The sequence below is a fragment of the Bombina bombina genome, chromosome 3, assembly GCF_027579735.1.
Source record: "Bombina bombina isolate aBomBom1 chromosome 3, aBomBom1.pri, whole genome shotgun sequence".
Lineage (NCBI taxonomy): Eukaryota > Metazoa > Chordata > Amphibia > Anura > Bombinatoridae > Bombina > Bombina bombina.
This window is the reverse complement of record NC_069501.1, coordinates 185,600,313-185,613,201: the sequence shown is the minus strand read 5'-3', so window position 1 is coordinate 185,613,201 and position 12,889 is coordinate 185,600,313. Positions and strand designations below refer to the sequence as shown.

At 38.6% G+C, this 12,889-nt stretch overlaps 1 protein-coding gene across 3 annotated transcripts in view; it reads right to left on the bottom strand.

The window, feature by feature from the left end:
- ARL6 (ADP ribosylation factor like GTPase 6) overlaps positions 1–12,889 on the bottom strand; it is a 474,277-nt gene that overhangs the window by 447,215 nt on the left and 14,173 nt on the right. For all 3 annotated transcript variants that reach the window (XM_053706042.1, XM_053706044.1, XM_053706043.1), the window contains exon 2: positions 3,552–3,702. In XM_053706042.1, coding sequence (XP_053562017.1) covers positions 3,552–3,674 — 123 coding nt within the window. In that variant the 5' untranslated portion in view covers positions 3,675–3,702. The remainder of the gene's footprint in view (positions 1–3,551; positions 3,703–12,889) is intronic.

The window sequence follows — 12,889 nt, the reverse complement described above, 5'->3', positions numbered from 1 at the left end:
GGCGGCGATGTTAGGGGCGGCAGATTAGGGGTTAATAAGTATAATGTAGGGTGTCTGCGATGTTGGGGGTGGCAGATTAGGGGTGATTAGACTTGGGGTTCATGTTAGGGTGTTATGTGTAAACATAAATTTTGTTTCCACATAGGAATCAATGGGGCTGCGTTACGGAGTTTTACAATGCTTTTTTGCAGGTGTTAGGCTTTTTTTCAGCCGGCTCTCCCCATTGATGTCTATGGGGAAATTGTGAACGAGCACGTATAACCAGCTCACCGCTGATTTAACCAGCGCTGGTATTGGAGTGCGGTATGGAGCCCAGTTTTGCTCTACGCTCACTTCTTGTCTTTTAACACCGGGTTTATAAAAACCTGTAATACCAGTGCTGTAGGTAAGTGAGTGGTGACAATAATGTGCAAATTAGCACGGCACCCCTCTTACCGCAAAACTCGCAATCTGGCCGTTAGTTTTTAATCTCTAATGATTCTGTGACTGTCCGTATTAATAAAAGTGCAAAACGAATATAACCAGGTATTGATGATTCTAATTCCCAGCAGAGAAATTTTGTGTCTCTAGATAGCCCCTATTCAAAATTCTTAATCTGGGTCTCAAGATATTCTGTAAGTGTTCAAACACAAAAAAGGGCTCCTCATGTGAACATCAATAAGTAAATCAATAAGACTAATGAATAAGGGAAAAATGGGCAAACCAGACGTGGACTCCTTGCTCAGGGTGCTTAGAGGAATATGGCTACACCTCACTGACGAGGCCCAATAAAGGCCGAAACGATCATCTGGGGTTGCTGTGTTCCTTGTTCAGAGAGGAATTGCCTAGTATTTCGGCGCAGGACTGACCATAATAGGCGGGATCAGACTGAAATACTACAGGGAAGTTCTACTCTGTGAAAGCATTACTGGGCTAAAAGAAGCTGCACCCAGGTGGTAAATCCCCATAGAACAGGCTAACATTGGTATTGAGCTGGTTGTTCGTTCCTGTGAGTGCACTTCTCTCTTTGTGTGTAGTAATGGAAAAGAGCACAGGGTACTCACTCATGCCCAGTTACCAACAGATTGTCCAGTATTTTTGTGGTGGACAACTGGCAAATGTATAGTGAGCATAACGTCAATACACATCAGCAGAAATGGCTGGTAATGTCATGTGCAACAATACAAAAACACTAACCATGTGACAAGGGGTAATGCTTGTTCAGTTGCCTATTATAGGAACATTTTGGGCCAGATTACATTAACCATGCAGTCCGTTGTATGAGTCTGCATTTCACCGAACCTCACATCTTGCAAGGTCTTCCATGTTCAGCCACTTTTCTTGGATGCCAAAATAATTTACTGAGCTAATTTCTATAAGAGTCGTAAAGTTTTAGAGCTAGGTGGGGTTTTTTTTTTTTTTTTTTAACTCTTCTGTTTTTTCTGGATCTGTAGATTATCAGCACTTTTTTTCTTTTTATGTGCTAAGTTAACATCATTCAGTGAAATAGATTAGTTGCTTTTGTACAGAAGTGTTTGATTATTCATGCTCTCTCTGATCTGATGATTTTAAATTCATGTTTACACATAGAAATGGCTAAACCTGTACAGTGCTATATCACTCAGAGATGGAAGGGGCAGAACTTATGCATCAAGCAGGAGTTAAAGGGACAGTCTACACCAGAATTTTTATTGTTTTAAAAGATAGATAATCCCTTTATTACCCATTTCCCAGTTTTGCATAACCAACACAGTTATAATAATATACTTTTAACCTCTGTGATTATCTTGTATCTAAGCCTCTGCAAACTGCCCCTTTTTTCAGTTCTTTTGACAGACTTGCAGTCTAGCCAATGAGTGCCTGCTCCCAGATAACTTCTCGTGCACGAGCCCAGTGTTATCTATATGAAATACGTGAACTAACACCCTCTGGTGCTGAAAAACTGTTAAAATGCAATCTGAAAGAGGTGGGCTTCAAGGTCTAAGAAATTAGCATATGAACCTCCTAGGTTAAGCTTTCAACTAAGAATACCAAGAGAACAAAGCAAAATTGGTGATAAAAGTAAATTGGAAAATTGTTTAAAATTGCATGCTCTATCTGAATCATAAAAGTTTATTTGGCCTAGACTGTCCCTTTAAGCAGATTTAAAAAAAACAAAAAAAACACAACACTATGGAATTTGGTAGCACTTTACAAATAAACATTAAGGGGCTGATTTATCAAGTGTCTGGTGGACATGATCCACTGTAACGATCATGTCCGCCAGACATGGATTAATGCCGACAGCATACCCTGTCGGCATTTATCATTGCACAAGCAGCTCTAGTGAACTGATTGTGCAATGCCGCCCCCTGCAAATTTGCAGCCAATCGGACGCTAGCAGGGGGTGTCAATCAACCCAATCGTATGATCGTATTCTTAACTCCTGTTTTCAGCGAGCCTAAAGGCTCCCTCGGAAACAGGGGTATACGGCCCCATTCAGGCCGTGATAAATCTGTCCCTAATAATGATATTATATATAAACTTAATAAAGTATACTTAATAAAGTATATTCAGTTGTTTACGTCACATCAGGGATGGCCAACTTGTGGCCCATGGGCCATATACAGCCTTCTGCACTAGCTTTTGTGGCCCCAGGGAAGTATAACTAAGAATGTTTTATTATGTTCTGTGAAACAGCAGAACTAAAAATATGTGTTTTAGGGACTTCTGACAGATGGACAAACAAGGTGCCACAACTTAACTAAATCTGTCACTGAGCCACTGGACATATTTATGAAATATATTTGTGTTATTTTAATAGCTTTACATTTATATGCTATTTATAGGTTCTATAATATTGATCTATGGCCCCCATGTGTTAGGAAGTTGGCCAAGTTACATCATTAACAAATTTAGAATCTGAACTAAAAGGTTAAAAGGGACATGAAACACAAATGTTTTCTTTCAGGATTCAGATAGAGCTTGCAATGTTAAGCAACTTTCTAATTTACTCCTATTATCAATTTCTTCTCTTGGTATCTTTATTTGAAAAGTAGGAATGTAAGCTTAGGAATCGGGCCATTTTTGGTTCAGCATCTGTGCAGGGTTTACCAATTGATGGCTAAATGTAGCGCCACCGAGGGTGCTGAACCAAAACTGGGCCGGCTCCTAAGCTTACATTCCTGCACTTCCAAATAAAGATACCAAGTGAATGAAGAAAAATTGATAATAGGAGTAAATTAGAAAGTGACTTACAATTACATGCTGTATCTGAATCATGAAAGAAAATAAATGTGGGTTTCCTATCCCTCAGCATTACGGAATAATGTGTCTAGAGACAAGCAAAACAACAAAAACAAAGAATAGAAGCTATAAAGAACTAAACAAGTGCAGGGAGAGAACATTCACACGTTTCATAAATATTATACTTAAAGACATTAGTAGTGGAAGTAAAACTGTAGCAGTCTATACAAATAGGGATTTATACAGTACATGAAATATAGCTTAACATATCCAGTAAACCTTCTACCTCTAGTGCCACTTAGTACAACAGTGCAGGGAAATAAAATAAATGATCTGAACACACTTACATTGGCAGGTTTCAGTTTGTTGATTATTGTAGTTTTGCCACTGTTGTCTAAGCCAAGGCACAATACGTGAACCTCTTTCTTCTTAAGGCCCAGCCATCCAGCCAGCCTGTCAAACAAACCCATTGTCTTCACTCGAGTGCCCTCTCCGTACCTGATAATGCAAATGTACAAATTCAGGTGAGAACCATTGAAGAGTAAAAGCAAAAACACATACGGTTGCTATCACTACAATTTCCAGGCTTTAAGAGAACAAAAACTGAGCAGTTTCATGGCATGTGTGATTAGCATAAGAGGGCCTGTAAGCTCCTTAAGTGGAAGACGCGCCTCTCTAATTATGATTGACACTTTAGACTTACAGCATACAGGGCACTCAAAATGTGTGTATATAGAGGTGGGGGCTAAATAAGTAGCACCAGAACAAAATCAAAAACTAGAATGAGTACTAGGCAGATGTACTCCTAGGAGATAGTATGGCAATTGTAAACATAAAAAAATAAAAATCATTACATTTAAATACAAGTGAGATAATAGCAGCAACAAGTAGTGTGTAAATGATATCCATATAATGCAGATGATGACAGTATAAAGTGATGTGTGTCTACCAAGCAAAGCAGAATGCGGGGTAAGTGTACGAGCCATAAATAGATCTTTGTGTAGCACATCAATGAACAATACAAATTCCCTTGTGCAGTCTTTCAGCAAATGGCACAATATCTGCTGATCTGCAGTGAACCAGAGAATGTTACAATAGCTTTGTGTACTTTGTATAAAATGAATGGCACAATGCACAGCCAGTGCACCAAGCAATATCGTATGCAAAAGTTTGGGCACCCGTGACCAAAAAACATATTTGGTTGATGTACCTCAGTAAAAAAAGTAAACACAACCTCTGCACTAAATAAAGTTATTACACTCTACATATTTCTGTAAACTTTAATGCACAGTTACTATATTTATTTGCTGGATGTAACCCCTTTAGAGGGAGGAAAAGTGCAATAATAAAATACTCTAACACTGAGTATTTTCTTTTCACACTATTATTACCCTTGGAAACACTCAGTGGCATACACACATATGCTGTGAGGGTCCCTGCGCCAATATTCAAACACCACGCCTGCTCAGAATCAACTCTTTGAGCAGGCATGGTGTCTGAATACTGGTGCATGGTTCTAAGAGAAATTGTGTGTGTGTATATCAGTGTAAAACAGTTATAACTTTTGGTAGAAACATTTTTGTTAATGCGAATATAATACAAAAAATGCTTCTATTCAAAATTGAAATGCACCCACGCATATTTAAATTTTGACCTTTCTATCCCTTTAACGGGCACTGGACTAGTGGTGCAGTAGTCCACTGTGGTTGCACAAATTCAAAGGAACAGTCCACTCCAAAATTGTTATTGTTTAAAAATAGAGATAATCCCTTTATTATCCATTCCCCAGCTTTGCACAACCAACATGGTTATATTAATATACCTTTAACCTCTGTGATTACCTTGTATCGAAGCATCTTTAGACAGCCCCCTGATCAAATGGCTATTTATTGACTTGCATTTTAGTCAATTAGTGCAGTGCCATGCACAACCCACGGATGTGAGCACAATGTTATCTATATGGCAACATGAACTAGCAGTCTCCTGTTGTGAAAAGCAAATAAAAAAGCATGTGATAAGAGGCTGTCTGTAGTGGCTTACAAACAGGCAGAAATTTAGAGGTGTAAATGTTTTAAAGTATATTAATATAACAATGTTGGTTGTGCAAAGCTGGGGAATGGGTAGTAAAAAAGTGTTCTGTTTAAACAATAACAATTTTGGTGTTGACAGTCCCTTGAATTTTCATGGAAGAGTCAACTGAAGGAAACCTTATGTTTGATTTCATCACAAAACTCGGTATCTGAAGTATGCAACACAAAACAGATAAGCCAGAGGCATTTTGAAATCAAATGTTGCGCCAGATAAAGTAATAATTGAGCTATTCAGCTATAATCACCAACGCAATGTTTAAAGAGAAAAAGGAGAATCATTTGAAGAGAAGAACACCTTGCCAACTGTTTAGCATGAAGGAGAATCTATTATGTTTCGGGGTTGAGCAACTGCCAGTGTCACACTAAATATTGCTACGTTTGAGGGAAGAATAGATTCTACTACATATCAAGTTATCTTGGAAGATAAAGTCTTGCAGTCAGTGAAGAAAATGAAGCAGCCAAGAGATTGGATATTCCAAACAAGACAGGGATCCAAAGAAAGCCCCAAAAGTAACTAAGACAGAGTCTGACCCTAGGGACAACAACAATGGTGCCCATATCATGGTGATAACAGGGCTACAGCCCAGAAACTTAGGTGTCCTGCTTAAATAAATAAACCCTTAAAGGGACTTAAAACCCCAAAATAGTCTTTGCTCTTTTTAAAAGAGAATGTTTCAAATTTTATTACACTGCTTTTTATTTTTTTTAGAAAAACTGATGTTCCTGGGCTGAATAAACAAACGTTTACTTTAGAAGTTGTGGGGCTTATCTGTGAGCTTTAGAATCTCAGTACTCAGTGTAGACAATCATACATTTCCTGTTAGTTTCACTTTAACCCCTTAAAGGGACAGTCAACACCAGAATTTTTGTTGTTTAAAAAGATAGAGAATCCCTTTATTACCCATTTCCCAGTTTTGCAAAACCAACACAGTTATATTAATATACTTTATACTTCTGTGACTAATTTGTATCTAAGCATCTTCTGACCGCCCCTAATCACATGACTTTTAGTTATTATCTATTGACTTGCATTTTAGCCAATTAGTGCAGTGTCTGCCACTGGCGTGATCACAATGCTATCTATATGGCCTACATGAGCTTGCTCCCCCCTGCTGTGAAAAGTAAATAAAATAGAGGATGCCTTCAAGGGCTTAGAAATTATCATATGTGCCTTCCTAGGTTTGCTTTCAACTAGAATACCAAGAGAACAAAGCAAAATTGTTGATAAAAGTAAATTGGAAAGTTGTTTAAAATTACATGCCCTATTTGAAAAATGAAAGTTTTTTTGGACTTGACTGTCCCTTTAACAACATGGATGTTGTATGTCCTTAAGGGGATGTCAGCCCTATAATAGCAGGGGTCTTGCTGATAGCGCTATTACTACATTCCTCATTCCAGGAGGCATTCAGTAATTTTGCAGCTGTTGCTGAAAGCAGCGTTATTAAAGCCCTCTAAATAAAAATAACAGCTGATGCACAAGGTACATCGGCTGTCGTTAATGGGTTACGCAGCTTTTACCTAAAATGATATTAAAGTCATTATTTTTCATTTATACTTAGACATGGTTGCAAAAGATATCCATACAAAATAAATGTCTAAAAAGTATAAGAATTGTTTTCAGCCTCGCTCAGGACACACCCCTTGAAAATCCTCAATAAATCATGAATCATGATTCAGATAGGGCATGCTATTTTAAACAACTTTCTAATTTACTTTTATCATCAACATTGCTTTGTTCACTTGGTATTCTTTGTTGAAATCTAAACCTAGGTAGGCTCAAATGCTAATTTCTAATCCCTTGAAGGCCGCCTATTGTATCAGTGCATTTTTTTTACAGCTAGACAGCGCTAGTTCACATGTGCCATATAGATAACATTGTGCTCCTACCAGTGGAGTTATTTATGAGTCAGCACTGTTAGGCTAAAATGCAAGTCTGTCAAAAGAATTGAAATAAGGGGGCAGCCTGCAGAGGCTTAGATACAAGGTAATCAAAGAGCTAAAAACTATATTAATATAACCATGTTGGTTATGCAAAACTGAGGAATTGGTAATAAAGGGATTATCTATCTTTTTAAACAATAACAGTTCTGGAGTAGACTGTACTCTTTAATGCTAACAAGAAAGTAGGACCAGCACACCTTTAAACACAAATGTGCAGAAAAGCATCAAGGTGGGTGCAGACAAAATCAGAGCAAAACCCCTTGCTTCAAAGTATCAAAGTATCCAAGTAGCTTGATAAAGGGGCAGGTGCCCCGAAACATTGCTGTCTACCTAATAAAGGTTTATTTCACTTTTCCACACCTGAGAGTGCTACATTTCTTTGGATACTTTTGTACTCTTTAATGTTGTCCATCTTACTTCCTTTGCTGTGACCAGGTAAGGAGAGATATATACAAGCACCTTCATTTATTATCCAATCACTGTGTAGCATGTATGAGGGTCAGGGTTCGGCAATCTAGGGAATGCACACTAGCCTTTCTGAGGGAGCGGAAACACTATAGTTTTCAGAATTACAGGAAAAGCATGCATAATAAATAAAGTGCACTCCTAATGTTAATGGAGAATTAATTCATTTAATGAATAAAACATTTTACTGTTTAACCACTGCTCTTTCATAAACATCACACACAAAAATCTGAGAACCATATAACTTTAAAAAGACATTAAAGAAAATTAAAAGTGTAAAAAGTAAATGCTCTAAAGCAGGGCTCCTTTCCCCTGGCTCCTAACTTTTAGGTTTATTCTCAAAATACATATACCCAGGCCCGGACTGGCCATAGGGCATACCGGGCATTTGCCCGGTGGGCCGCCGGTCATCTTAGCCCCGCCCACATACTGAGTGCCCAAATTATTTGTTGTGAATAATATAATGATTATGCAACATGTAATACCAGCCGGTATTATATGTTGCATAAACATAATCATTCAGGCCCGGCCGGACTAAACTAATTTGGGATCGGATCATCAATCTGAGAGAGCAGAGGTCAGAGCCAGAGGACCGTTTTTAGTAGGAGGCCGGCCCATTGTTATTTCTCCGCGGCCATTTTGGGGAGGACTCGAGCATGCCATGTCATGCGCACAGTAGAACACAATTTCCTCTTGGTGCCGGGCAGGAAAAGAACCACAGGCTGAGGCTCAGGTCAGGCGGGCGGCAGCTGCAGCAGAAGCAGAGAGACACGCACTCACAGTCACAGCACTGAACACTGCAGTCAGACAGAACAGGTGAGGTAGGTTGCGTTTTTGTTAAACAAATATTTCTGGGCTGGCAAGCCTGGCAATGATCATTGATTCGATCTATGTTTGTTAAATTAGGCTAGCAAGCCTACAAAGCAGCAGCGTGACTACAGGCGTTCGCAGAGGCTGCCTGACATTTTGGGGGGCTGCTGTGAGTGACAGTCACTAATGACAGAGACCAGAGTGTGGTAAGGTTGGATGAGCATCGATTTGGGGGAGGCCGGAGCCGCTGCAGCCTGAGCAGAGTCTGATGAATTAAGCTGATCATTTTTGTACAGAGTTAGTATAAATGATCATTACTAACTAAACAGATTGTTTAGCTAGTGATGATCATTTATACTTACAAAGTTACAATCTGCACTGTGAACACGGATTAAGAAAACAGTATTTGGGCACCCTTGTCATTCCTTTTAGTACAGCCCGTAGTTAGGTTCTTTCTTTGCCACAGAGCTTTCTTATGCTCTACAGTGTCAGTCTACAAGTACCGCGCAGGCTCTATGAGAAAGGAGGGACAGAACTAGCGCTGCATGCAGGAACTGAGCGTGTTAGTGTCCATATGATGTCAGTCCTCCTGCCTGCTGTAATACTGACATGCTGTGCTGAGCAGATGGCTACTAGCAACACTGCAGCTTTACTAGTGTTTGTAGCATCAGTTCAGGGCCAGGCTTCTCAAAGAATGTGCTGATGCTTTTCTTCTCTTCACTTGCTCAGTGCAGAGAGCTGTCAGTTACAGTGAGACAGCACAGTGCTACCGGGTCCTAGCAGACAGGAGTGCCATGAGATGGCTCTTGAAGCTCAGTCCCTGCATCCAGCGTGAGTGCTTTTTTCCCTGCCTAACACAGAGCTGTCTCTGAGATCTCTCCCATCTCCCATCCAGCTGAGTTTGAATGGACATCTCTCTCCTCCCTCTTGTTGACTCCTCCTCTTCACTCTGCCTATCCAGAAGATAGACACAAAATCTGGAGTAGAGCCTGGTAAGAATCACTTTCACATATAAGGAGATAGCAGGCTTTAATATGCACTATGCTTTTAATGTAGGTATTGCATTTTGCTTCTTTATTGACTTGGGGAATGCCCCCTTTCCCCCCACACCCCTACCACCTGTTATCTTTTGTGTGTTGCCTTTATTTATTATTTCTGTTTTGTGAGGTGAAGCAGCTGAACACTCCCAGATCCATATGCAGCTCACTAATGAGCTTTTCAAGCTGTGTCTCCTAGTTCTACATATAATAAGAGGAAAGAGAGTTCTGTAGGTGCTATGTTGGCTGTGATGAAAAGGTTAACTAGAGGTGCAGTGTTTAAAGGTTTCACTTGAGAGTTATCCTTGTGGTGCTATGTATAAAAGAAAGTCCTAGAGGTGATATATAATAAAATGATGTCCTTCAGATGCTGTGGGTGTATATATGTGTGTATATATATATATATATATATATATATATATATATATATATATATATATATATATATATATATATATATATATATATATAATGCACCGAAATGGAAATTCTGGACCGAATCCGAAAATCCAGGATGCACTTGGCCGAAAACCAAAACCGATACCAAAAATGTATTTTTCAAAATGTTTATTTTATTTTGCATAATTAGACTATTTAATGAATGAATCTGAATTGAAAACCTTCAGACCAATAAAAAAAAGCCCACACTATTGAAAGTAATACACTAAATTGGACAAAAATATCTTAAAACAATAATATGCTACACAATTTTACCAAGAAAAAAAACAGGCAAAAAATGCCATTTTCGGCCAAAATGTTCTGCGACCAAAATTTAAATGCATCCCTAATTAAAATATTAAATATCAATATACTGTATTCTTTATTTAGTTCTATGTAACAGAATCAGATTTAACAGTATTTTTTTTACCAATTAAAGTATAGTCATAGAAAACTTATTATATGCAAAACAGTAATTCAAGTAATGAACTTAAACAGCAGCTCTAGGCTAGCATCAAATTTGAAACATGCTACACAATAATTTTACCGAAAATAAAAGGCAAAATAATCGAAAACCGAAATAGCCAAAATTGCCCTTTTCGGCCGAAACATTTCTGCGGCCGAAATTTCGGTGCATCCCTAATATATATATATATATACATACACATATTTGATTTTACCAAGTCGCTGTATGTATTCTATGCTTTTAAAGGCTATTGAATAAAGGACTGCTTTTATTTTATCTTACCTTTGGAGTGCCGAGGAGTCTTTCCTGTTTCCCTATATATATATATATATACACACACACACTTATTTTGTATCATAACTTACGGTCTATATTAAAAAAAAATACCTGATAGGACTATATTCTATTTTTAAACAGTCATATTATTATTATATATTTTCCTTAGTGTTTTGCTTCTGTATTTTCTTAAATATAAAATGTGAAAGGGGTCAGAGTTGTTATACCTCTGCCACTAGGTTGTACTTGCCCCCCCAGACCAAACTTTTCCATATATATGTGTGTGTATGCTGTGTAGTGTGTGTTGTGTGCCTGCATGTATGTGAATGCTGTGTGTGTGTTGTGTGCCTGCATGTATGTATGTGAATGCTGTGTGTGTTGTGTGCATGTATGTGAATGCTGTGTAGTGTGTGTTGTGTGCCTGCATGTATGTGAATGCTGTGTAGTGTGTGTGTTGTGCATCTGCATGTATGTGAATGCTGTGTGTGTTGTGCGTCTGCATGTATGTAAATGCTGTTTTCTAGTGTGTGACTGTGTTGTGTGCCTGCATGTATGGGAATGCTGTGTAGTGTGTGTTGTGTGCCTGCATGTATGTGAAAGCTGTGTAGTGTGTGTGTGTTGTGTGCCTGCATGTATGTAAATGATGTGTACTGTATGTATGTTGAGTGGCTGCATGTATGTGAATGCTGTGTAGTGTGTGTGTTGTGTATGTTGTGTGCCTGCATGTATGTGCATAAGAAATAGTGAGCGGGGGGGGGGGGGGGGGGGTAGTGGGCCTTTTTGCCCAAAAATGCCCGGGCCTTTTTTTGGTTGCAGTCCGGCCCTGCATATACCACTGTCTGTCTCCTAAAAGTATGTCTGGCTCCTAAATATCCTTACTGGCTCCTGAATTTTAAATATATTTGCATTTTATTACTACACTATTGCTTGTTTAGCCCTTACAAAAGGGTTAAAATCAGCTACAGAGCAGTAATGCACTACTGGGACCTAAATTAAAACATAGTGAGCTAATGACATGTGTAGCCACTAGGCAAGTACATTCAGACTATTCGTTGGGAAACAAATGAGGAATATGGACAAGGCAATATTCTGCATTCCTTAACTAAGCAGAGGTCAACAAATCTGTTTAAAACGTAGGAGCCAGACAGTGGTATTTCTATATAGATATATGGAGAATCATCCAAAATGTTAGGAGCCAGGGGTGAAACTTTAGGCTTCTGGGTTTGTCAAGCCCTGTCCTAATGAATATTCTGAATGCACATGCCTAATAGCCCCAAATCACAAGATACTTTCTAGTAGTGCATTGCTGCTCCTGAGCCTATCTGTGTATGCTTTTCAACAAAGGGTACCAAAAGAATAAAGTAATTGTTTTAATAGAAGTACACTGAAAAGCTTCTTAAAGTTGCATGCTCTTTCTGAGCCATGATAGCTTGACTTTGGTTTATATATAATCTTTTAATATTTTGAATGATTCAAGATTGTTGTGGTAGGGCTCACTGTCAAAGTTAGGCTCTCTCATTGTTCATATAAATTCACACCGTAATCCAAATTTTTAAAGATTTAATTACAAGAGTGAACACAGGGGCATCAGACAAGTGGTAAAAGGAACCCTATTGCTGCAAGAAGAAAAGTATGAAATATAACATTGCTAATACAAGGATGTTAAAAACCTACCTAGTATTTTTTCACATATTTAAAGGGAACCTAAACACCATCATTTTTTCTGTGATTAACTTTTTATTAAAACCTTTTTGTATTATATTAAACATTGTTGCTTACTTTTTTTATTTTCCTAGCATCTGCTCAATTATTTTTCAGCTCCAATATTACCCCTAAACCACCGCCTACTGAATGTGGTGCTAGCCGCCATGTTGTAACGCGCGTTGTCTATATAGACTGTATGCGCACTCCCTGCTTCACTCCTTCACTTCCAAGCATGCGCATAAAAGGGAAACTCTTTGCAGCTTCTATGAAGCTCGTTCTCATTAACTTTGTGAACGAGCTTCATAGATTTAGTTGTTCAGTTGCACTGCAGCCGTTTTCACTGAATGACAGCTGTGTGAGACCGGCTTGTCAGTGCACTGTTCAGCTATTATTAGGCAATTGCGCTCTGAATCTGACTAAGTTAGCTCTCTGGATTTTTTAGATTTTGTAAGCATAAT